This window comes from Pseudonaja textilis, chromosome 2 (assembly GCF_049901715.1).
Source record: "Pseudonaja textilis isolate UNSWEBS1 chromosome 2, rPseTex1.2, whole genome shotgun sequence".
NCBI lineage: Eukaryota > Metazoa > Chordata > Lepidosauria > Squamata > Elapidae > Pseudonaja > Pseudonaja textilis.
In genome coordinates, this window is record NC_141991.1 from 201,776,039 (window position 1) to 201,802,991 (window position 26,953).

The 26,953-nt window shown below is 36.4% G+C and overlaps 1 protein-coding gene across 1 annotated transcript in view; it reads right to left on the reverse strand.

The window, feature by feature from the left end:
- ROR2 (ROR family WNT receptor 2) overlaps nt 1–26,953 on the reverse strand; it is a 140,217-nt gene that overhangs the window by 38,654 nt on the left and 74,610 nt on the right. Inside the window, exons 2-4 of the mRNA XM_026703944.2 lie at nt 10,806–10,883; nt 3,255–3,542; nt 1,473–1,503 (exon numbers count right to left, since the gene is read on the reverse strand). Coding sequence (XP_026559729.2) covers nt 1,473–1,503; nt 3,255–3,542; nt 10,806–10,883 — 397 coding nt within the window. The remainder of the gene's footprint in view (nt 1–1,472; nt 1,504–3,254; nt 3,543–10,805; nt 10,884–26,953) is intronic.

Consider the following 26,953-nt stretch of genomic DNA (forward strand, 5'->3'; position numbering starts at 1 on the left):
GTTGAATGATGAAATACAAAAATAGAAATGTTAGACAATAAGGAATAATATTGATTTTATTTTTCTTTTCTCTTTTTTGGTACTGGATATTATATTTATATAATAGTTTTCTGTTTCTTTTTTTTCTCTCTCTTATTTAGGATAGAATTGGTATGATTATATGATTTGTTTTAGAATAAATTACTTAAAATATAGTTATCTCACAAAGGCATGATCGAATAAAAGTCTAGTCAAACTTCTTTTTTTTAATAGTGATATTATGATTTATAAGTTTGTATTGACAATAAGAGTTATTATATAAAGTAATTGTAATTGTGACTATGAGATGAGTGCACAAAACTGATGAACCAACCGACTCACTGTTCGTATATAAATATGGGGGAGCTGATGTTTTTATGTTTTGTCTGTTTGTTTGTATGTTAAAAAACAATAAAAACTTTTTATAAAAAAAAAAAAGAAAGCTTAAACATTAGAAGTGTTCTTTCCTTATCTGGTAGTAGGGCTATTTCATGAGTTGAGTTCCATTTGTAACATTTTTGTAACCAGCTCTTCTCATCTTTGGAAAAGAAGCTTTTTTGTTACAGTTAAGATTCCTCACAATTTGTTTTCCATGAACTTGACAAACTGCTTAATCTTAAAACTATGATGAATTAATGAAACTGTCTTGTTAGGATTAGTTGTAATTTAGGGTTGGAACAGAACACTCAACTGCAATAAATCAAAAGTGAAATCTAAACTAGTTAATAGCTCTGCTGAAAAAGGACACATGTGTTCAAGTCCTATTCTCATTATAATATTGTAAAGCAAGATATGATATCTGAATTCAGTAAATGCACTCCTAGATGTATGAATGCCTGTGAGTGTCTCCACAACTGTTAGCTTCATTCTATTATTTCAATATTCAATGCCCTAAAATAATTTTGTCAATAGCATGTTTACATCAAATATCACTTCTTTACTTTTGAAATTTACTGTTGAAATTTTGCTTCTAAGACTATATAAATAAATTATATAAATAGCATTAATGTACATCATATTAATTCCCAGCCAGTCTAAAATTCAGATACAATTATAACTAACACATCAAATTAAAACTTGAGAAACAACAAAAATAAAACCCCCAAGACCTTGGAATGTAATTTATTTATGTTACAACAATCATTCCAATTCTTGACTTTCAGAATTATTGTACACAAAATCTGGTGAAAATTAAAACTACAGTGATTGAAGGCCACTTCACTTTCTTTGGTAAATCTGGTTTGGATATGATGACACAAAATGCTATTCCCATGTTATATTGAACTGCTCTTCCAAAATGGCCGTTCTTAATGTGAGAAAAATAAACATAAAAAATATTATTTGTTCTAAAATTCAACATTTTTACCAAAATCTTTCGGTTACAATGAGCAAACTTACAAATTCAGAAATAAGCGGGCTGAATAATAAATAAATAAATTTTAAACAATACTTACTGAAAATTATGATTTGGACTGTGTGTTGGACCTGGGAATAAATAAACAATAATTAAACAAGCTACTACTACTACTACTAACTACTTGAACATAACTATGGAGGCTTTTGACAAAAGTGTAGAATTAGTTTGCCATCTTTAGTAATATTTTTCAACTTTCCAATTTACACTAACCAATAAGACTGCTTTATTTTTTATTTATTTCAATAAGAAAATTCAGTTTGAATGTGATCTTTGTAATATAATGTGATCTTTGTAATATAATGACTGCAGAGAATTGCGGATCAAACCTTACAATTTATAAAAGCACCTTGAAATGTATGTAATGAGCAAGAATGTCTAGACTCTAGAGTTACTATAATGAAGACTACTCTATATTTTGCCATAAAAATGTTTGGACGGCTATTCCATCATCTCCCAACCAGCATGATCCAATATCTATCAAACTATTGGCAAAATATTTTTAAACTATTGTCAGCTAAAGGATTGGTTATATTTTAGACACACTCTTACTGTGAAAATTATTCCTAGACATGTAGAACTAGAAAGGTATCAGTTATATAAAATAAATAAATAAAAAATCTCTAGCAGAATAGAGCCCTTTCTCCAATCTTTTTCTGCAAGCACATCAAATCTTTGAAGAATTCTCTAAAGCACAGAAGACAGTAGGACAACCCATTTAAAAGACAAAGAAGGGAACTAATTAACGGTAGATTTCCTGCATGCTGCTTTGTCCAGAAAGAGGCACAATTCTCTAGTCAAGGAAACCTATCTGTGGGCTTTCCCAGAAGAAAAAAAATTCTATAATCCAATTCTGTTCTGATAGAGAGCAGCTCATCAGCAGTCATCTGATTGACAAACTCAAAATGAGATATTTTTAATTATTTTAGATGTAAAGAATTAAACCCAGCACTTTTTGGATGCAGAGATTAAGCCCATCACTAAGTTCAACAAAACCTCATTGTGGCTAAATATGATCCATGGGACTTTTGTCCAAGTGGATTACTTAAGTTTTTTTCAAGTTATGCAATTTTTACATCACATGATCAAAGTAGTACGTTCTAGATGGGAACTGGGACTTATTGATCTGAGCAGAAAAAGATAACAATTTCAAACAATTCTATTAAATATGAAGTAATGAAAGACCATTGGCCTGTATCTTTCACAAGGATATTTTCACAGTCATCTTTCATATTTCTGCAGTCCTCTAAACTACACATTTGCTGACCATTCCATCTGTTATCTACTTTCTTTTATTACTAATTTATGGTATCAAATTCAACACAGACATAATTAGAAGAAAGCCCCAGGCAAGGACTTTATTGATTTTCTTTCATGCCACAAGTTATAAAGTGTAAGGAAATAAGGAAAAACAATTTTTTTCATATTGTGAGTGGCACGCAGAGCCATCTCTCTGGGCACGCCAGCCATCGCCCATTGCTCTTCTGGGTTCTGGTACAGGCATGCGCACCAACCAGCTGGTCTTCACATGTGCGGGAGCACCAGAAACTGGAAGAGCAACTCCCTGGCAGGCACGCGCATGCCGGCCAGCTTGTCTTCGCATACACATGAAACCGGAAGACCAGGTGGCCGCTGGCGCCACATGTGCACGCTGGGAAGCTAAACTTCAGGTTTCTGGTGCTCCTGCGTCTGCATGCTGGGGAGCTGTTCTGCTGGTTTCCGGCATGCATACATGCGTGTGTGCTCCAGTTTTGTTCGCACCACTGCTATAAAGCAACAAAGCTCGTTATAAAACCTCCTATTTTAAAATAAAGTTACTTACCTAGTCTTACAAAAAGAACTCCTGTTGCTGTTATTGTCTTCATCCCATTTGTGGCTACACACTGATAATAACCAGTATCAGTTGTGTCAAGATCTTGGATTCGTAATCGGGAGCCATAGTCTGTTTTTCTTATAAAGATCCTTCTTGGCTCTTGAACTACTGGGGCATCATTTTTTAACCATTTAACATTGGGTGATGGATTTCCTGCTACTTTGCAGTGTAGAATTGCTGTCTGTCCCTGGACAATGGTGATATTGTTTACTGGTTCCAGAAAGGTCAAAAAGTAGCCTAAAAGAAATTAAATAGAAAGCAGAAGCGTTAAAAATTGAGCTGAGCTAAGCAGATAACTATTTATGTGACTGCACTTAGTCTATTTTACCATTAGCCAAGCATAAATAGTACCATCTACAGTTACAAACTGCATACAGTAAGGATTATTTCAGCATCTTTTTCAACAGGAAAAATCATGCAAAAATATTGTGTCTGTTCAGGAAATGAATTAAAGAGAGATATTAGTACTGAAATAAAACATGAGCCTGTGATTCAATATTCCTGTTCCCACAAGGGGCAAAGGCTTTCTGCATAAGACAAAAATGAATCCTCCAGCACAGCTGATAGCAAGGTATCAAATCACAACAATATAAAAACCCTATGAAATGTGTAACTTGTAAGACGATTAAAGCAGAATGGTCCTTTAAAAAAATGAGGTTAACCCACTTCTATTCTTTGTGAAAATTTATTATGGTCAGTTATAATTTTACCTCAATAATCCTTTATCTGAAAACCAACAAAACCTGAAGGGAGAATCCCATTATTTTTTATTCTTCTATTTGCCATTTCCTATAATATTTACCTATCAGAATAAAATATATAAGACCTTGACAGGGAAAATTAACATTTAGTCAACATTTCAATGTATGTAAAAATGCCCTGGTTTCCATTTTTATTTCCTATCTATTACACCTATTTAGGAAGAGGTAGGTTTGGGGAGATATTTTCCTACTTGATTTAACTTCCTTAAAAAGTTTGGTTTATATTCTACTTTGTAGTTAATACCCAATTTTGACTAAAGTCATAAGAGTGATGAAAGAACGTTATAAAAGACTAAAAACCTGTGCCCTGCTGGATCATCATTTCAGAGATACTTCCTTACTGAAAATAGAATTAGCAAAAACCGATAGGAGTGGGAATGACCTCTATCATTCGGTTGGCTTCCCCTTCAAGTTTGCTTGTGGGAAGCTGACAGGGAGCATTAGAAATTTTTCCCCTCCCTTCCTCCCTCCCTGTCTCACTGTTTCTTCCAGTAAATCAACAATTTCATGTTGATTTTTAACACTGTGGAGTGTACCCCAAATATCAATTTGGTAAATAAATAAATCTATTTTTAATCAAGTTTGTTTATTCAAACCATTCTATTACATGTTAAAAATATCAATTGACAAGAGGCAATGCTTCACCTAGTGAACGTATAAACTTGATTCTAGTCAAAAAGATGAGAAATGAAACAATTTGATCATATATATTCATGAAATTAATTAAAAAGAGCTCTTGGATATTGCTACATATATAGTATATCTACACTACAAACAGCAAAACTAAACACATATTGTATGGGGAAAAACCACTTAGCCCCAGGAAGGAAATTATTCTGATTCTGCTCTGGTCTTTCTTTAGTAGCTGAATCAGATTAATTACCATCATCAAATTAATGTCATATATAACTCATCCCAAAGAAATTGGGTTAACTTGATGTTTATTTACTTCTGAAAAACCAAAAAGAGACAGAACATTGAATTACATTAATAACATCAATGATACTTCTGAAATAAACTTATAGTAGGTAAAGACCTCCTTTGGACAGTTTGCTTGGTGTTGTGGCTAAGCCCCAGGTTAGAAATTGGGAGAGTATGAGTTTTAGGTATAAAGCCTGCTGACTGATCTTGGGCCTGACACTTTCTCTAAGCCCTTGGAAAAAGACAAGGGCAAAACACTTCTGGAAATCTTAGTCTGTCCTGTAAGTATTTACTAAACCCAGTACTGTTTAGCTTTTTTCTGGATTAGTTAAAATCACTACAATTAGTTTCAATTATGCTTTTTTACAAAATGTATGTAAACAAATAGACATATTAGAATATACTAAAAGCTTTCAGATCTAAGTGCAAGTTTGTATTGACAATTTAATCAGATAAAACTTGTAGTGTATCATATTATCTTAAAAACAACCTCTTAAATAGTTGAGGAATATATTTAGTTAAATTTTTCCAGCATTTTGAATTATCTCAGGTATAACAAACAAATCAAGGCAACTTAATAATTAGCCATTAAGTTGGCCATGCTATTACAGAATTTATTATTTTGTATGATTGTAATACAAAATATGTAAGAATTTCTGCAAAAAAAATTCAGAATATGAATTAACAGACATAAGATAATTTTATTGTTTAAATATATACAGAGGAAGAATAGCTTGATGTTACATTTAATACCTGAATCGAAATAACACAAAATATTATTAAACAAAATTAATTTTCTGTGGAAAATTAACTTTTGGTCAGAAGTGACCATCGTATAGTTATGTCACCTCAGCTCTCAGTTTGTCTATGAACTTTGATCGGCTGAAATCCAAAAAGCTATTCTAGAAGCATTCCAACGCTTAGGTATTCTTTACTCATTATTTCTTTAAGGAAGGACAATCTCTATCTCCATTTCCATACCTAAATGTAGTTTGAAATCCTTTGAGCTTTCTCATGTAGCATGAGCAAGGGATTCCTTTTGTTGGGGTATGTAGAATTAGTTAGGCAGTTCTTGGAAAAAAGGTTAAGTTTAATTCAATACTTGAATTGGCTTCATAAATCCTTTGACCAACAATATTCTTCTTTACTAGTATAATACATATCTTATTCCTCTTCAATATACTGGTATATATAATGAATAATTAATTTTTCTGGCTATACTTAGTCTTTTTTTCTTTCTCTACAGCAGAATAATGATTATATGTCAGTCTACTGCATGTATCCGAGTTAATTTCAGGCTGTATTAATTTGAAAAGCTGCCTCTAGATGAGAGACCCTAGCTTGCACAAATGATCAGGGTTTTGGTTATACATGTGGCATATTGAATAAGTTGCCAAAACTGAGCCATTATGAATAGGTTGGAAACTTAACACAGATATCTTAAGGAATTATGTTTTGATATATTTATTTTTTGTTATTTCCTTTCCTGTTTTTTTATTTCATGCTTTTCTTATTCTACTATTTATATATTATTGCTTGCCCTGAAAGGAAGTAATATGTCAAATATAATCCCAACAGTGGATGAAACAAAAGAAGTTCCGTATGTTTTTGAGTTGTGTAAAAGTCAGTTTTATACCTGCAGATGAAAAAGAAGACAAGGCAGAATCTACTGACATAATTGTTCATCCCATGCTAACGTGTGATTTAAAAGATGAATTGTACAGTGTAGGTTTCCCGATTCTGGTGTTTTCAAAATGAGTCAGGGCTTTGATTCCCAAAACTTCACCCAGAATTCTAGAAATTACAATTCTGACATAGTTGCAGGAGAAGGGGCACGAAGTTGAATGGTGCAGTACTTGCTGAAATGCCAAACTTTCTCACACTGTTTTGATGCTACTTATATTAAATACTGAAGAAAAGGGTGCGTCCCAATTACACAATGCCCATTAATTTTAAGCAAGTCTAAACAACTTGTAGCTTTCCATGCCAAATACAATATATCACCCAATTATGGTAGCCTCTAAGAGAGATAACTTGCTCATAACTTTTGTGGAGTTGCAAAAAATTATGACCATAATAGCATCACCAAATGATTGCCTTTACATACTTCACAACCAGGTCCCAACAGGCACTGTCAGTGGTGAAGTCGGCAGTAAAACTGGAAGTTGTGGCCATGTTATGTCTCACTTAACAACTGTCGGTAATTCACTTAATAACCACAGTCTGAGTGATAAGTCCAATGCAGTCATATGGTGTTTTGCCTAACAACTGTGCCACTTAGTGATGGAGTTGCCAAACCCAATTGAGTCATTAAACAAGAACTACTATATAATTGCACATTTTCATCTTTTCCTTCATAATTATAGCATCACCTTCACTTCTCTGCATGTATTAGTCAATTCTGCTAGGCAAGATCAAACCACCTTCACTTATATCTATTACATCATTCCCCTTTCTATCTAGGCAGGTATGCCAATGTATATATTCCCACTCAGACACAATGATTCCTCCATGACAACCACACAAAAAACTTAATTTCACAGTCTGCTGCATTCCCTTTCAGTTGCCTTCTTCTTTTGTTGTTGTTCTTGTTACAAATTTGATATATTGTTCTTGTATTTATAGTTTGTTTACCTATTTAATGAGGTACCTAAGAGAAATCAGACTATAAAACTCACAAAGGAGTATAAATTACAACAGGTGCCCAAATATGAATCTAATCTAACTCTCGGATTCAACACACGGAATGCATTGAAGTAACAGTTATGCATTGGAAACAAACAAACAAATAATATTTTGTTGGACAACAAAATATTGCATTCCACAATAAGAGATCTTCACCAGAATTTCTAAATAAATATTGAGCTACATGAATAATAAGAGATCTTTCCTAGAATTTCTAAATAAACATTGAGCTGTATGAATAATAACCTCAAGTTATGTACTTCAAAATTTTAGATACATTATACGTTACTCTAAAGTGTTCAGATTCTTGGCAGGTTGATTTTAAACTGGGTGAGTGCATATTATGTTGTGGGAGGGCAAGTTGGCTGGCATATAGCCAAGCATAATTTCCATAGAACAACATTCCAAATTGTAGTGTGTGCTCAAAATAGCTTATAAAGAGAAGGGCTAAGTTGAGTTCTGAGACACTGGCTCGAACAATGCCAATACATGTCAGAGATAGTGTAGGAACACAAAGTTCAAACATTTCAAATTCCTGATAAAGGAAAATGAGTATGCGGATACTACTGTAGATGTTCTAGTATCATAACATAAATTTAAGGCTCTACTTTGGAGTTATTTTATTTCTTCATGTAAAATAATCCAAACACTACAACTTTAAGTATGGCTCACTACCAAAAACATAAGTATTCCCTGGGATTTTAATAGTGACTGATTTGTACAAAGATTGTTAACATATAAAATATTTCTTGATTAGTGACATGGGAAAATTCCAATCCGATATTTACACTGGAGTAACTGATCTGGATGATCAGTTTAGGCAACTGGACGACTGAACAGAGTAAGAGATACTTTTCTTGAAAGACACAACAGAGTGTAAGTGTTTTTTAACTGAGGTTGCTATTGTTTTGGAGAAAGCCATGATAAATTATTAGTTAATTGCCAATAACTGTGAGGAAGAGCAACAAACTCTGATGGTTTTTTATTAAGAAAGATTCTACTTGCTGTTTGTGGGGCCTCGAATACTAGACTGAATGATACAAACTTAAGTTAGAAACATCTTTAAAACTAAAAAGTATACTTCATAACAATGTTCAATCAAGCTATAACTAATGTTCTTCAGCGCTAACATTAGCCTAATCAATGAGTTATCTTGGATGCCAAAAAACCATGTTCCCAGAGTTTCCAGAATTTGCTTTTGTTGCTGACAACAACCATCCCCCTACCAATCCCCCCAAAATCAACTCTTAAAGTCCCCTGATATAGACAAGGTAGGGAGGGGGGGTATCATGGTTTACTTTCTACAACAGAAGTAACTGCTCCTCCCTTTTCATAAAAAAGATGGAAAAGGTGGAAAATATATAAGGAAAACTATTGCTTTAATTCTTCCCAAACGAAGATAGCGCTTTAATTAACTATATTATGGAAAATGAGGTCGCTTGGAAACAAATCCCATTTAGGACATGGCCTAGGATGGAACCTGAGTATTCATATTCAATGATCAAAATAAATACCTTGAAAGCTCCTGTTGAAATAAAGAAAGATAGCTTTATTTGATATGCCATTCTTTTTTTAATACAAAGCAATTTTCAGTTACCTCTATACTCATTGTTAATTGGTTCTGGGAGGTGCAATAAGTACCAAAAACATTGAGTACCAAACAATTTTCCCCGTAAGGAATAATGTAATGAGTCACAAGGCAGTTGACAACGACAACTTTTAACTTGTGCAGTGAGTACCAAACAAGTGATGAGCATTGGGACAAAATTTTCATATCAAAATGTGTTGAATACCAAATTTGATGAGATTCAAAGCAGTTGAGTACTATGGTATCACTTTATAATAAATTCGTTATGGCATAAAGTTTGGATTTACTCTTAGCAGCCATACAAATAGAATTTCTCAAGGTATATTATTGTTATAGATCATATAAATACACTAGCTTGATACCCTTGTGTCATGCCCCTGGTGGAGTCTGACTCTGAGGAAGAGGAGGAACAGCCAACAGGGAGTGGGAATGTGGCTCCAGAAGTGGTGGAGGAGGCTGGGGAAGGGCAGAGGCTGGCTGAGCAGTCAGAGGAGGATCCAGGCCCATCCCCTATCCATCCTAGGTCACACAGGGAGGAGAGGATCAGGGAAAAGCGAGGTCTACTCAAGAGGAGATTACCATGATCCTCCTCATGGCTTGCAGGTGGGAGCTATGTATATAAGTTTGCAATTGAGCAGTTAGAATTGCTGAAGTCAATTAGTGTTCACCTTGAAAGAGGATTATCTTTGCTGGCGTTCTTCCCATGGACTTTTCTCGGTTATTTTCCAGGAGTTTATAATTAGTTATGTCTGCTTGCTTCAGAACTCTCATCAATGCAGTTTGTTTTGGTTTTCTGTTTGCCTCGTTATTTACTTTTGTGACTTTAAACTATGCCTAATAAAACAGTGAAGTTAAGTTGAAGGCTTTACCGGACTTTAATATATGTTTTGGGTTTGGGGTTATTTTGAGAGACTACAGGTCATCACACCTTGCTTCACTATGGAACTATGTGATCGGGCTTAGTTTTTGGAGAGGAAAATATGTGGGGGGGATCTGCCTCTGCCTACCAGCATCCATCGTTATTCACCTGGCTAGCGTCCTGTCAGTGTGAGAGAGAGTTGAGGGCTGTTTGGAAACTGAAGCAGTATTTGCTCTGTGAGCAAGGAGAGAGCAAGGAACCTGGGCGTGGCTTAGCTCAACTGTTCTGTACTAAAGCTACTTGGTGCTCTGAAACTGAAACTGAAACTCCTCTCCTCTGCTTGTGTTTTGCATTTGGAACAGATTTCTTTTCAGGTGGGGAGGGGGAAGTAGAACTCCTTAGCATCAGAGTGTGTTAATAATAACATATGAAATACTAATGCTCTGATGGTCATTTCGAAAAATCCTTTCTTAGTGAGCACCTAGAAGCCAAGAGCAACATACGTGCCAAATTTCAAGTTTGTAGGCTTTATGGTTCTGAAGATTTTGTGATGATGTGTGAGTGGTACTTTGCTTTTATATATATATAGATAAATAAGTAATAATTATAGTAAATAATAAAAATAAAACATTCAGATCTTATACTTTAGCAACATTGTTATAAAAAATGAAATTCTCTTCTAATACCTTTGTGTGTTGGAACGGGTCTAATATGTCCTTCCATTTGGCCTAAGGTATCATCAGGATCGGGGAGCTGTACTTCACCTGAATAAAACAATGAAAACAATATAAGGTACATAAAATGAAACTGAGTTCTGATCGACAATTGGGTTTTCTGGAAAATTTTGAATCCTGTGCTAATTATTATAAATTAAGTTATGTTATCAAAATCCAATAATCTGCACAAGCATTTGGGCATAATTTTATCAAAAAATACGTAGACTATTTTATGAGGTTTGGACAGTACATTTAAAGTAACAAAAAGCTTTTGTGGGGAAAAAATGCTTTTAGTGGAATACGGAGGCCAATACTTGGCAAAAGGCAATACAATAATATGCAATTGCAACGTACTTTTATAAATACAATTTTAGACCAATTATAATTTAAACATCAAAAACAGTGAAACTAAAACTTGCTGAAGTGGAAAATGCTGAACGCTGATAACTTTTCCAACCCAGGTATATGATGTTAAGTTTATCTTATTTTCTAAAAACCACTTTTCTCCAAGCATAATTCCCATTTACAGTCTATGGGATATTCTCAATCCTCCAAGTCATGGTTGTCCCAAAGATGCTTTTTCCGGAGACAAGTTATATAAATGTAATAAAAATGGTTAACATTGATTAAAATGTTTCAAAAAGAGGATATGATTAGAAAATTAGAGCTCATTAGTTCCACCAGTTGTAATTCATTAATTCCATCAACTGTTGTGTGCTTTCTGCTGTACAAGCCCCAATGGACATTAACACACACACACACACCTATTTAGATCTTGAAAAGATCTGGCAGTATATTCAGAGATGGTGGAAACATTTTTGATTCATTGCATCTAAAACATTTTTATAAAATAATTTTGGATCAGAACTTCCTTCCATATGTCATCATCAAGATCTCAAAATGTCATTTGGCTTTTACTTTTTACATTAAAAAGATTCCAAAAGCATATTATTGATGAAACCAAATCAGGGTGTGTTGAGGTAATTCCCCGTTAGGAGAATGAGCGCATACAGGGAGACGAATTGAAAGTAGTGTTTGAATAATACACACACAGGACACAGATACACTGTACAGTAAATATAGGTTTTTACTTCCAGAAACTTTTAAGCAAAGTTCAAATACAGTCCAAAGTCATTCACAGGTAAGATCCACACCTAATTACACTTTTAGCATTTCCTTAAAGATACAGTATTAAAATGTTTATCCTGGTTTATATATTTTCAACCCAAATAGCTGTTAGGTGACTTACACTCCTAACAGGGTGTGAAGAAAATATGTACATATTAATTGAGGTTTGATAATACTTTTAGCTTATCTTTAAAAGAAAAATGGAAAAGGTTGAGTTTCCATTCCCAAGTGAGTACTAAATTATGCCAAGAATTAAGTGCAGTGTAGATTGAGATCATGTAAGAAACTGGCCAATGGTCTTGAGTTGTGCGGATATTTTTAAAGTATGGTATGAAACTGAAGACGTTTACTACCCCAAAACTTTAAACCATCTGGCTGGATCAAAATACTGAAATGTAACTTTCAGTTAGTAAATTAAAATAAATAGGGCCATAAATGGCTTTGTTGATAGAGAGAAAAAAATTCAACCTTTAGCTGGTATTTTAGCTTGCCATCTAAAACAATTTCTTGATTTAGATGGCAAGAAAAACCCTAAAGATAAATAAACAATAGAGGAATACACAAAAGACCCAAACTTTTGTGTGTGAGTGTTTCTCTCCATCTCATCCCACAGCTCTTTCAAATCAAAACAAAAAGAGACAAAAACGTATAGATATTTATTTAAAAATTGTTTAATAATATCTTGTCCAATTCTTGAGTCAAAAAGTAAAGTAGCCACATGCATACTGAATGTGACTTATCAGTAGATAATTGTAAGCCATAAATATAAACATAAAAACTATATATAAATAAAATATTCATAACAACATTTATGAATAAACAATGTTAAATAACTTTGCATTGTGTAAATTATAGATCCAATAAAATTATATTTTTCAAAGTTTTTCCATGTAAATTTACTTTTGATTCAATGAATCAGTCGATAGTTTTTATCAGAAATCAAGGCTTATCTATGCAAAATCAACAATAAGTAGCCTTATTTAAGAAAAAAGAATTTCCTTTTATATAAGCAGTGCACGATGTAAAAGTTCTTAACAGGTAAAGGGAGCTGTGCTCATCATTACAAAGCTGAAGAGCCGGCACCATCCAAAGACGTCTTCATGGTCCCTATTTTTCTACTTGCATTTTTACATACTTTCGAACTGCTAGATGGCAGAAGCTGGGATTAGTAATCGGAGCTCACTCCATTATAGATGCTAAGGATTCGAACTGCCGAACTGCCAACCTTTCTGATCGACAAGCTCATCATCTTAGCCACTGAGCCACCGTGTCCCTTATAAAAGTTCTTCAAAGTAAAGTTTAAATCTGATTGATGTAGCTGTTCTATTGCCTTATATTCTGAGTGACCAGTATTCATTTCATAAGATTTTATAAGAGTTTTTCTCTGCCTCTTTGTTGTCATCTAGTGGTTATTAGGATTCCAGCAACTTAGTTGGAATAGTAACCCTATTCCAACTATAATTTAAATGTGTCATTTCATTTACAACACCTATTTTAATTGCTACATAATACAAAGCACAAGAAAAAATATGTACAACTCCAGATATTATATACTTACTGCCAAACAACATAACAAGAAATAAAAATTGGCAACATAACCATGGAATTGTGTCAAAATGTTGCCTGCAAAAGTGTTTTTACTCATAAAAGCAACAACTAGATCCCAAAACAATTTGAATATTTGTATTACCCTATTAAAAGGAGGAAAGGAATATATAAATTATCTCTTTACTAGAAGGGGAAACTAAAAGCACAGTAGACTTTCTTGACTGAATGCCTTTTAGTTGTGTCGATTTCAACTTCCAGAACTCCCCAAAAAGCATACCCCTGCAGAGAATATGGAAGCTGGAGGACACAGCTGTCAATTTTGACATAGATTTATAAAATTCAAAAGTGTACACTCCAAAATATTAAAATTCATCTCAAATTAAAGATTAAAACATGTAATTATTTTTATCAGAACATACTAACTTTGGGACATTGCAAAATCATTCCTTAATGAAGTATAATTCTCATTACATCTTCAGCAATGCAGTGATTTACTTATTGCTCTTTCAAACAAATAAGAATACAACCAGATGCGAAGAACTTCTTAGTACTTTTAATATAAAATTACCTTATTAGTAACTGAAATTTAGCCTTAAATAATACAAATGACACGAACTGTCTAGCATATGTTAGAATAATGCTCGACACTTAAAAACTATATAAAGTGACTTAAATGCTAGCCTGCAAAAATTGAACTGAAAGAACTGAACACAGGGTTCAATTGCACAAATGCTACTATGGAATTTGGTATCCAGAAGTCAATAAATCTCTTTGAAAATCGGTACCAAAAAAAGATTCCTCAAACCAAGAGGGTCGATACATTAACCCATCAAAGTATCTGAAACACAATTGACTGATAATTTCTTTTTCAGACTTTTATCTGAAAGATAGCACTGTGGGATAAGATCATTCTCTCCCTTCATTGGCTGATTTATACAATGGTCATAAAGTCTATACATAGACAGGTATGCAAAGTGAACTCTTGACCTAGGCAACTGAAAAGAGCCTATAGCTAAATTCTACAGGGCTGTAACACTTTTAGTACTACACTCTTTATTGCTGCAGTTATATGTTACTTGTTTGAATGGATCTTTTCACATGACCATCAGCTAAAGTGGCTATGTAGGCCAACATGCTTCTCTCTACTTTGTTATGTGCAAACAAGAGTTGAGTATATCGCGCAAAAGCACATTGAATGCAGTGGAATAAATAAACGTTTAGAAATAGAACAAAAAGAAACTATGGCAGGAATGAAAATGCTGAATAAAAGCAAACTGAATAAATGTCAGTGATCAATACAATAGTCGATAGTTTGAACATGCAAAGGAAATGAATGTAAACCGGATTTCAAAACAAATATTGAATGAAGGAGGAACAAAGCAAGAGCAAGACTGAGAAATATATTATTCTATGGGATAAATAACATTATCAAAAGAGAAAGGGGAGAAATTTAAAGAACTAAAGGCAATGTAGGAAATGATGTGTAGATGTGGAAGAAGAAAAGATTATTTACAAGAATAGAAAGGTTTCGGAAAGAAACCTGTAGATTAATTTTAGCTATGTTTATCTTATCCCATGTCTTTGATTCATTTCTCTTATTCATTTGCATTCCCTTTCTGTCCTTTACGTCAGCAGCCCCCAACCTTTCTGGCATCAGGGACCAGTTTTGGAAGAAAAATTGCCTTTTACAGGTGGGGGAAGAGGAGGGGAATAGTTTTACACGCATCCTACATCCTGTGCATTTGCAGATGAAGCTTCACTTACCCACTGCTTGTGCAATCTGATTCCTAATAGGCCATCGACTGGTAGTGGTGTGCAGCCCAGGGGTTGGGGATCCTGGCTTTGCATAATGTTAATCTTAAAAGTAACAGTGCTATGGGTATGTATGTCTGAAAAATCAGACTGGTTGGGGGCAGAACTGATACAGATCTGAGAAGCAAAGTAACTTATGCAGGAATTTTGAATTTGGGAAATGGAAATTTATAGCAAATGGACAAGTTGTTCATATGTCAGGTTTTTGAGGGTATAACTGGCTATTGGAACTACAAAAAAATAGCCCTGACTGCCTGTTGAGAGACGAGAACATGACATACAAAGATTTTAAAGTGACCTGTAAATTGCACAATTCCAGGCTATGTGGAAGTCTTCAAAAGGAAAGTTTGTATGCTATCTTTAAACTGCTGGAAGAATATTTTCATTATTTATTTATTTATTTTATTTGTCAAAAGCTTACAATATAATAGAAACAAGAATAAACATAAGTTTAAATACAAGAAATAGGAACTAATAATTGGGGACAATAGGACAGGGACGGTAGGCACGATTGTGCGCTTATGCAGGCCCCTTAATATGGGATCTAATAAATATTAAAAGAATATCTAGGGCTACCCTGTCATTAGTAAGATGTTATATCTGCTAAAAAGGTAAGAAGAATTTTAGATATACTTTATGAGACTAAATGTGTACAAAACTGAGTGTCATGATGAAAACTACAATACAAACCAAGCCACAACTGCAGCTATTAAACCCTGATATTCAAAATGCCGAACCAATGACTTTCTCTGGAAGGCGTGGCACAGCTTTTCCCATTCTACTCACCCTGTGTGTGCCTCCACAGAAGATACTTCCCGAGACTGCTAGAAAGCTGAAGGCTCAAGACATGGGAACCGGAGTGGTTTGCAGAGCCCAAATATTCTCTTCTGATCAGGTCCTGATGAAATAAACTGAATAAATTGGGCTGTTCTTACAGTTTTGATTCCCTTTGGAAAAGTGTTTGGATTTGGAGGAAGATGTTTAACACCTTCAACAAGAGCAGCTAGATTTCTCCAAAACAGTCTTTCCTAACTGGAAAATAGCAGATGACTCAATTATTCTTACTGCCCTACGGATTACTCCAAAAAAGTTTTTTTTTTCTTTTTAATCATTTATATAATAATTTATTACTTAATAAATAATGGGGAAAAGGGATTTTATTATTTTTCCACAGAACATATCTCAGTACTTTAAACTGAAATGGTTATCTGCTAAGTGGTATAACATTCTGAATCATTTCCAATACAAGATTCTTATAGTTTTAAGCCCTTATTTACTTTGCAAGTATTAAATAGACTGTCTAGATAACAATTATACACATCTATTTGTAGACTCCACATCTGTTGTTAAACTTTTGTTTAGGAAAAAGTAAAAAATGGAAGCTAATGAATGAGGATCAGCATTAAACTACACCATGAAACACATACTTTCTTGGCTAACAGGTGGTAAATATCAATAAAGCATTATACCAAATAAAAATACTTCCTGAAGATGAGGAGACATTCCCAAAACTATTTCAAGCTCGAGCTGTAAATATCACTGCCTAAATACACTCAAGAAGAGTACTGAACACACCTGCAGTTTAAAGTGCATCCAGCAACACAATCATTATCCATGACATTACTGTGTGATTGATTATTTCACTGCTTCTGGCTGTGAAAGCAACGCAACAGGAACACACATAAATCCAGTCTCTCTCTCAAAAAAAGAAAAACCTGAAAATAATCTTATTTGTGGCCCTGGCACTGAATAAATCAGGCAAGCAAATGGATTTTTAAAGGTTTCCTGCCTATTTTTAAGAGAATAGAAATTAATAAATTTAACTTATTTTATGATTCCCATGGGAAATGTCCACAGTTATAAAGGAAGTTATAAAAAGAAGCAAACAAAAAATTATTCCATGAAAGAAAAATTTACACGTATTCAACTTTTTAAAATGTTTCTAAATGCCTTAAAATGAAAAAAACACGCTGAAATATGTATTTACAGAGACAGTTTCTATAAAATGGCATTAACCAAGCATATACATGGCAAGGTATTACTGAGATCACAAAGTCTTTAGCTTCTAATAAATTGCATCTGATTGGTATGATAACAAGAATCAGCAAAATAAATGAAAGCAATCTTTTTAAAATGTTAATTTATTGAAAGCAGAGAAGAATAACTTCTATCAAACTATACAATAGATTTTGAATAGAATGAAAACATAGGGAAAGCTGAATTGTAAAAACACTATTGAACTGTATCCTTTTCTACAGTGTTGATCAAAATATTTCCTCATTAAAATTGCAGATTTCAGAAAATAACATACAGACTCCAGACTCCCTGACTGGTCCACGTTCTTCCCCACTGTCCAATTCCGCTGCTGTCAGCACCAGCTGCCGGCGAACCACAACATTTATAAGCATCCTATAGAAAATTCTGGAAATTGTGGGGTTCTCCATATTTTTTATGAGGAGAAAACAATCTTTTGTGGACAGTTTAATTGGTTTCCTGCAAACTCTAGATTAGATTATTCTAGTGGTATCTTTCATTTCTATAATTCTATGATTCTAGCATAAAATTCTATACAACATTCCTAGAGAACATGGGGACATTACAGTAAGATATTGCACAGCAAAATATTGGTAGCCTTTTTGATCAACGCTGTGTACTCCAGTGTTGGAATACCAACTTTCAAATTTATCATGATGCTACAACTTCTGGGTATCATAGTTACAATGTAAGTAGAGGTTGCTCTATCAGACGTGGCTTTAATAGACCACCAGTGTCACTCTGTGAAAAACTGCTTTGCAAGCTTCCATTTCCATGTTTGAAAGAAAAATAGTGACTGGGTCTGGAGGGAGAAAGACAGATTTAGATGGAATCACAGCAAGTCTTTCTATTTAGAAGCCAGCTAATTTCAGTAAAAGTCCATCTTTGCATCCAGAGAAGGTTGCACTCTTGTGATAATCAGGTCTGCAGTCTGGTGGGGGGGGGTGGGTCTTCTTGGACTCACAACTCCCACTAGAACAGCAGATGGAAGTCACAGACAGGAAAGTCTTTGCACAACTCCATCTAGTTTGACAAATGCGTGCATTCCTGGACTTGGATGCTCTAATGCACAGGTGTCAAACTTGATTTAATTGAAGGCTGCATCAGGGCTGTGTTTGACGACACAGGGAAGAGGGGTAGGAGGTCGTGGCCAGGAGGCCCATAGCCAACTCCGCATCACTCAGGTCGGGGACGCCTTTGGGGGCATGAGTGGCCCCCCCCCAAGCTCCGTTTTCGCTGGCAGAGGCACCACGAGACAGTCCTTCACTATTTCCAGGGTGGCCCCATGGGTATCAGTTGGAAGTCCATTTCTTTAGTCACTGTAATATTGAACACACATTGTATACATGGAAGTAACTGGAGAAGAACTTGTACTTAGGGAAATACCGTACATTGCTTAGAGCTCATTTGAATGAGCAGTATAGAAACCCAAGAAAGAAAGAAAGAATCCATCCATGTTTTTGTGGCCAGGATCTGATAGGCCTCGATTTATAGTGGCCAAGAAGAAGGGTTTTTTTAAGAACTCTCATAATGTAATAATTATATTAAAGTCAAAAGAAAAAAAACAGAAAAAGGAAAAAAGCCTCATGATATATTGAAATCAGATATTGCATTTAATGGCTATTTTTCTCTTTGGTTATTTCTCTAATAGACTTCTAAAAATTTTCTTCTTCATTGTTATAATTTATTCCAATAAAGGATTTACAATTGATTTGTTGGGAGGATTGTAAACAAATGATACTAAATGATACAGCACAGAAAGATAACAAAGAATGAACTTTTAGCGAAACCAAAAGTTTACAGAAATCTACTTCCACACAAAAAAAAACTTTAAAGGCAAAAAGTATTATTAAAAAGTTAATATGGAGAAGAAAAGAAATATGATAGACTGAGGTTTGGCACTGAATCCTCTACTACTAAATAGTTGGCTGTAATTTTGTAATTTGGTACTCCTGCTAGGCTCCAAGAACCTCTCACTTGAAGTGAAATGGCCTAATTTAGAACACTAAGAATTCGGAACTCTAAGAGCCTCTCACTTGAGGGGAAAATTGATTAATTTCAATATAAGGCAAAGGCATCCACTTATTAATAGAACTCGCCTAATTTGTAATGTAAAAATACATACACACATTCTCTTGACTAAATCAGCAGTTCCCAACTTTATAGAATATTGGTACAGATAGTCCTCAATTTACAACCATTCGTTCAATGACTATTCAAAGTTATGAGAGTGCTGAATGAAGGGATTTGCAATATGTGCCTGAAGCTGAAGCCAGGAGGAAGACTGCAAGTCACTGCATCTGCCAAAAGGCTTTGTCCTGGCCTGGCCTACAGAAATCAGACACACAGTTAAGTCTTATATCTTTGCTAAAATGGTTTTCAAACAGAATCCTAATGGCAAAAATTTTTGAACAGTTGTAGTCACTCACACTCTAAATACGCAGCCCATCAAAAATCAAGCAGCTTAAATTAGAGACATAAGAGAATTCAAGTTGTAAACAAGATGTTAGAGGGTCAAGATACTAGAGCAGTGATGGCTAACCTTTTGCCCATTTAATGCCAAAAAGTGTGTGTGCTTGCATGCCTGCACCCATGACACAATGTGTGCACAACTTTCCCCTCCCCCCCTGCGCATGTGCACATGACCCCCCAGCATGGCACGCCTCTGCGCATGCAATCCCCGCCTCTGCACACTGCATGCCTCTGCACATGCATCTCCCCTGTGCATGCACGGCAGATACCCAACAATGAGCTGGCTGGTGGGGGGGCACATGCATGCGCAGTGGGGCTCTTCCGGGCGACCTCTAACGTGCCAGCAGAAGTGGCTCTGCGTGACACTTCTGGCACGCATGCCATAGGTTCGCCATCAGATTACTAAAGGGTCAAACAAATGTGGTATAACGGTTCAGAATCATTACTTGACAAGGCAGGCTAAGAAACTGAATAACAGGGTGGTTAAGATAACGAGAAAATTACTGCCAACAGATCTGTGTGATAGGCAGCTACCTTTATATAGGAACAGCATGACCCTGATTTGTTCCTTTGCCAGGGCAGATTTCTTTCTGACCATTAATCTTGCCTAAAACCTTTATTCAGCCCTCCTCTCTTCACGACAGGCCTGGCATTGGCAGGAAATGTTAGCTCTATCTCTTCATCTTCTGAGGCTAGTGACAGCCATCTCTCCTGGTTGCTAAGCAATGCTGCTTTCCCTGTTAGAGACTCCTCCAGCTAAATCCTCTCAGGATGATAACCCTTCTGTAAGAGTGCAAGGGCCATCTTCTGAGTATAAGGTGGTCATAACAGGCTTCCCTCTCACCTCTGGGGGCTGGTTGAAAAGGCTCTGTCAAAATTCAAGCAGTATTTTCAGCCCCAGTATCAAGAATCTTCTGAAGCCTTTCCTCTCAGAAGCTGAAAATTCTCTGTGCTGAAATCCAAGCAGGATTTTCAGCCAGGGAGGATTTTCAGCCCCAGAGCAGAAAGGCTTCAGAAACCTCTCAACTCTGGAGTTGAAAATCCAAGGGGTGCACAGTCTTTTCTTGACCCTCCCATGCACCCCTTCACTCCCTACTCCACTTGGCAGCATCTGGAGCTTTTAACTTCCTGCCAGCTTCTCCACTGACTTTATTGTAGGAGCAGCAGGAACTTGCCTTGCCTAACAAGTGTAGCGTTCACTTAAAGATAGCAACCAGGACTACCTGCCATTGCTAAGCAAATCAGTTGTAGTTTATGACTGTGTTGCTTAACAACAGACATTTCAGGCTTAATTGTGGTTATAAATTGAAAACTGCCCATAGCAATTATAGGGATGGAAAATGTGCGGCCTTCACATTCAGGAAAATGTTTGACCTCTGTTTCCAACATCTGTGATTATTGGTCATGTCAGTTGAGAACAGACAACAAAAAGAATCTGACTTAGATGCAATACAAATTTGCAACGTTTTCTCCAACTAACATTTTAAACGTTGAGTTGTCATCAAGAATTCTAGAAGTAGAGTGTGTGAGCTCGAAGTCTGGCATTTTTCTTTTTTCTTTTTCTTAAAAGAAAGAGTATGTAGATGGCTTGTGTGAACAGTGAACTATTGCATCTTCTAATAAATACTATGCTATTAATTCTTTTGTGAAATAAGCAAACACAAAAAAATAATACTAGTTATTGGAAGTAAGGATGTGCTATGTAAGGATAATCCAGCTATGTGCCAGATACCCTGATCATGTGTTACAAAAAGTTTTAAAACTTAACATACAAGCAGCAAGCAAACAGTCTTATTGCAACAAAGTCATAATAGTATAACTAATCTACAGAAGAGTTGATACACTCAGGCAGGAAGTCTAGACCCTGATAAGTTTTCTTGCATACAATTCCACACATAGTGTGAGTTCGAACACTGTATTTTATTTTATCATATTTATGAACTCCTTTATCAACTCTTGTAAGGATATAGTAATAAAAAGGAGCCCATAAAAATCAAACTACTATAGTTAGTAGTATCTAACCTAATATTTAGCCACCATTAATCCAGAAGAATTCATGATAGAATTCATGTTAGTATTCATGTTAGAAGATCTTCATGGCCTTGCTAAAAACAAGGAAATATGAGTCATACTTATTTCGGGAGGTTGGGATGTTCTGTAGAATCAGGGTCATTTTATTTATCAAAATTAGATACCGCCCATCTCAATCATCTCACTCAATGATACTAGGTGGTTTACAGGTAACCATTTGTGAGAAGATCTCTCATCCAGCTACATTTTTAGTTCAGATTCATTTGTTGTTGTTGTTATTTTCTTAGCATGTATGTGTGCATGTGTGAATATCCACAGATAATATTTCATGAACTTAACAAAATGAGGATTTAGACCAAAAATATTTATATCACAATACAAGTCTTTTACCCCTTACTACTATCTTATTAGTAAGTAATATTATTAAGTTATCTATAAAGTCCCTTATTCATGAATGTTGCCTTTCAACAAATAAAAATGGATATGTTAAAAACAATTACTTTATTATTAAATGCATCCTTATTCAAAAATTGGACACAGCAAAAGCAGCATTAACAAAATCCTTATTTTTGGCAAAGTGACAATATATACATTCACTAAATGTTGGCTTCCACAGTTCATATCACTCACATCTCTCAGTCTACAAGGACCTACAAATAACAGCTGTTGAAATTTTTGCATAACCTAAACTTTCAACTCTAAAGAACTCTTACCTGTCTAGATTTATTTATGTTCTTGGTAATGGAGCGGCTCATTATTTATACTAGTTGTTTAAACAGTAATATGCCTGTTTTAAAGTTTGTGCATTTGCATACATGAGATTAAACCTCAACAGCTGCAGTGACAGAAAAAACTCTAACTTCAAATGTGAAAACGTTTTCAAATATACTATATACAAGATGATCCTTTGAACCTGTGGCCGTGCCAATGAACAGCAAAAACCATGACACTGCATTAGCATTACATGCGTGCCACCAAAGAGCCATCACTGACTAGCTATATTTTTAAGCTTTCAGGATTTAAAACAAATTAACTATTCTCCTTTGTGTTGGCAGAGATGACTATACAGTAGTACTAAAGTATATTTCTTTCTCATTTGGATTTATTCCTTCTGTTCCCTCTTACAACCAATGAATTCTGTAATTCTACCCTAGGAAAAAATAGGTCTAAAACTAAGATTATAACCTATTTCATTGATGTAAAGGAAATCTTTTAAATTGACCCAGTATTTTAAACATCCCATAAGGCAAGTTTTTATGTACTTGGCCTTAAGTCTACTACAAATGCCATCAAATTCATAATTACACTCAACAAGGTTTCCCACCCAGCATGGAGGTGTTTATGACTTTAGTGAGATGGGAATTCCTCTGAAAAGCCAAGATTTAATGGGAATGTTCTTAATGTTTAAACAGAAATCAGTGACTAGAAAAAACATTTGTCAAGGCAGAACAAAGATAATAATGGTAGTAATAATAATAATAAATTTGTTAAGGAAAAGAGAGATGAAAATGATTCATTTGCAGCCAAACAAGATAATATAGCATCTTTCATAGGACTCAATTTCCTAAAAAAAGGAAAAGACAAATCTCTGGTGTACCACAATCACAATATACAACTGATTTTTTACTTTATGTTCCTTTCAACAAATATTTTCTAACTTGAACCCTATTTAAGTTGGATCATAATTCTAAAAATCCCAGAAAGCATAGGACTTTGGAATGGTTAAAATTGTAGTTCAGTTTATCTAGAGGGCAACACCAAACATATACACTGAAATATTACAATGTAATAGAAACAGGAGTACTTTCTTGGAACAAAAATGTTTAACAGTGGGCTTTAAGGGCTATAATATCAAACACAGTAGCTATAAGGTCCACTGCGGGGGGGAAATCTGAATCTAAGACAATAATCACCTCAAAACATTTTTTGCACAGGACTAATATTGCACATACAGTATGTGGAACTAAATTACAACCTCATATTCTCCTTAGAGCTGCTTGGATCATCCAGAGAGTGGGAGGTGCTTCAGTCTGTGATATTGTAGGCTGAGCTTAATTACTGGGGAACGCTCCACCCTCCATCATGTGGCTTCCGAGCAGCGTTCCCCAGTTTATGCTAAGCCTTCGTGAGAGTTAGGCTGTGTTTGTTTCCACTCCTCTCCTTGGCCGATTCAAGATTTTTCCAATAATTTCTCAGGTTTGCCTTACCTATTATTTCCTTAGCCTCTGCGCTGGGATGTCTTAGAACACAGGGGAGCGCGTTCCTTGCCCCCAAGGGGGAAAAAGAGTGGACGGTTAGCAGCGCTCCTGCACTAACCCCCCCCACCCCCTCCCTCGATTTGGCTTGTTTTTTCCTGCCGCTTTTCCATGCCGTCCTCGTTAGCGGCTTAAACTGATCGCACTGTAAGCGCTGCTGGTTTTCCCCCCACCAGGAAGGGGCGAATTTCTCTTCGCTGCCCCTCTCGGCATTCTAAGCTTGCCGGAGGAGCCTAGTTCTGCCCTGAGCAGCTCCGACAAGGAGATCTGTAGGCGGCCATTTTGGGTGCCGCCTCGTACTTGGGCACCAATTTCCGGCCTCATTATCGGCTGCAAGGGTGCTAGCTCATTACACAGGCCTCCCCGCCTGTTGGAGCTATTATTATTCTGTACTGTTATTTTGCTCAAAATTTCAGAATTGTTGGCTTTCCGCAGCAGCGCTCAGGGCGAAGTAAAAGCAGTCACCTCCTCCCGGTTGTTGTCTGGGAGTCAAGCTGCTAGAGGCCTTATCTCCAGGCTTGTGCTTCGGCCTCAGGCGTTCATCTGGCCAATTGGATAATAATCTCCTGGGCTACTACCCTCCTTGGAGCTCCAAACCTAGCTAATCAATTATATATTTGTTATTTAAATAAACAAACAAATAAATAATTAAATAGATGCTCTGGTGGCCCCCCTACTGGCCCAGACGCCCATGGTTTGTGGACCTCCGCAACCTATTGGTGGCCCCTCCCTGGAAAATCCCCCCAAACAGGATCTCCCTTTCTCAGGGACCCCTCCGACATCCGGATCCCCAATGGCTCCAGTTAGCCGTTTGGTGGTTGAGCGGAACCGCCTGAGAAACAACAAGCTCTCTGATCAGGTTATTGATACCATTTTAGCCGCCAGACGGCCCTCAACTACCTGAATATCCAATGTCACTTGGAATAGTTTCGGCAAGTGGTGCCATAAATTCCAGGTCAACCCGCTTTCGCCCTCCATCGCTCGGGTTTTGGACTTCCTCCAAGAGGGTCTGAAGAAAGGGCTTTCCCCTAACACCTTGAGGTGACAGATCGCAGCCCTCACAACTGTCATCGCTGGTGACAACCTTGGTTCCCTTTCCCACCACCCTTGCATTAGGGCATTCCTCAGAGGAGCCACTAATTGTGCCCTCCAACCGTTCACCGATATCCTACCTGGGACCTCAATCAGGTCCTTGTGTCCCTTACTAACCACCCCTTTGAGCCTCTCAGGAAATACACCCTCCAGTTTTTAACATTCAAAGTCATGTTCCTGGTGGCCATTACCTTGGCTCAACAAATCTCGGAGATCGCAGCCTTATCGGTGAGAAAGGACCCTTGCATCTTCCATGCCGACCGGTGGTCCTCTGGCATGACCCTACCTTCTTGCCCAAGGTCAACTCAGCCTTCCACAGGGCACAGGAACTCACGCGCCCAAACTTCTGCCCTAATCCCTCGTGGGAGAGGGAGACATTTTGGCACACCCTGGATGTGAGACGTGCACCTCGCATTTACATTAAGCGCATCCAGCCCTTAGGAGGTCCGAATCCCTATTCCTTTCCTTTCAACCCAAAACATTGGGTCACAAAGTGTCCCCTTCAACTATTGGCCGCTGGATCAGAGATACTATTTCTAAGGCTTCCTTGTCTCAGGCTCTGCCAGTTCCCAACGGAATAACAGCACATTCCACCAGAAGTGCGACTACCTCAGCAGCTTGGGCCTCCCAAGCCCCAATCACTGATATTTGCCGGGCCACCACCTGGGCCTCCCCGTCTCCCTTCATTAGGCATTGTAGGATTGACATATTTGCCTCGATGGAGGCCTCATTTGGCAGACGAGTCCTTCAGTGAGTCCTCAGGGACCCACAGGGGCTCCCGAACCAGACGGAGTCCCTCCCGTAGGACAGCCAAGCTTTGGTATGTCCCACTCTCTGGATGATCCGAGCAGCTCTAAGGAGAATGGGCATTGGTTCTTACCTGACACGCCATTTCTCTTCAAGCTGTGAGGATCATCCAGCCCCACCCTTATTCTCTCACCGTCTGGTGGGATCTTGTTTCGGCCAATGAACCCTTACGTCTAGTAGGATGAGAGTACGAATTTCTCTTCCCTCTTGCCTTCGCATAAACTGGGGAACGCTGCTAAGAAGCCACGTGATGGAGGGTGGAGCGTTCCTCAGTAATTAAGCTCAGCCTACAACATCACAGACTGAAGCACCTCCCACTCTCTGGATAATCCTCGCAGCTCGAAGAGAAATGGCGTGTCAGGTAAGAACCAACGCCCAGTCTATATGTGAAAATAAATTACAGTCTCACTAAAAAATCACTATTAGACCTATATCTTACATTCACATTTTTAGGTCATAGCTGTTATCTTCCTAGCAATACTTTATACATCATTTCTTAGTTCATTAATATGAGCTGTCATTTCAAAAAGTAAACTGAAGCCATTTGAAACAGAACATGAAGCCACAAAGTAGTATTTGAGAAAGAACATTAAACATTTAAAGTAAAAATGTATACATTTTCAATGTAGAATGAAGCACTAAATCAACTAAAGCTTGCTTCTGACAGATCAGTGATGAATTATGGGATTTTCACTAATCCCCAGATAAACAAACTGAACACTGTTGCTGAAGCAGAACTTGCCTGTTTCATTTATACAACAGCACAAATTTTGTTCCTTTCTCAAGAAGTGTGATGTTGTCTTAATTATTAGGCAAGCTGAAGCACCCAAGTTTTCTAGCTGTCCTTTGTATAGTAATATTTAAAAAATGCGGTAAAAGGAATAAATGCCTAAAGGATTAGCTAGGCTTTAGAGCACAACATCATGGCTGACTGAAATA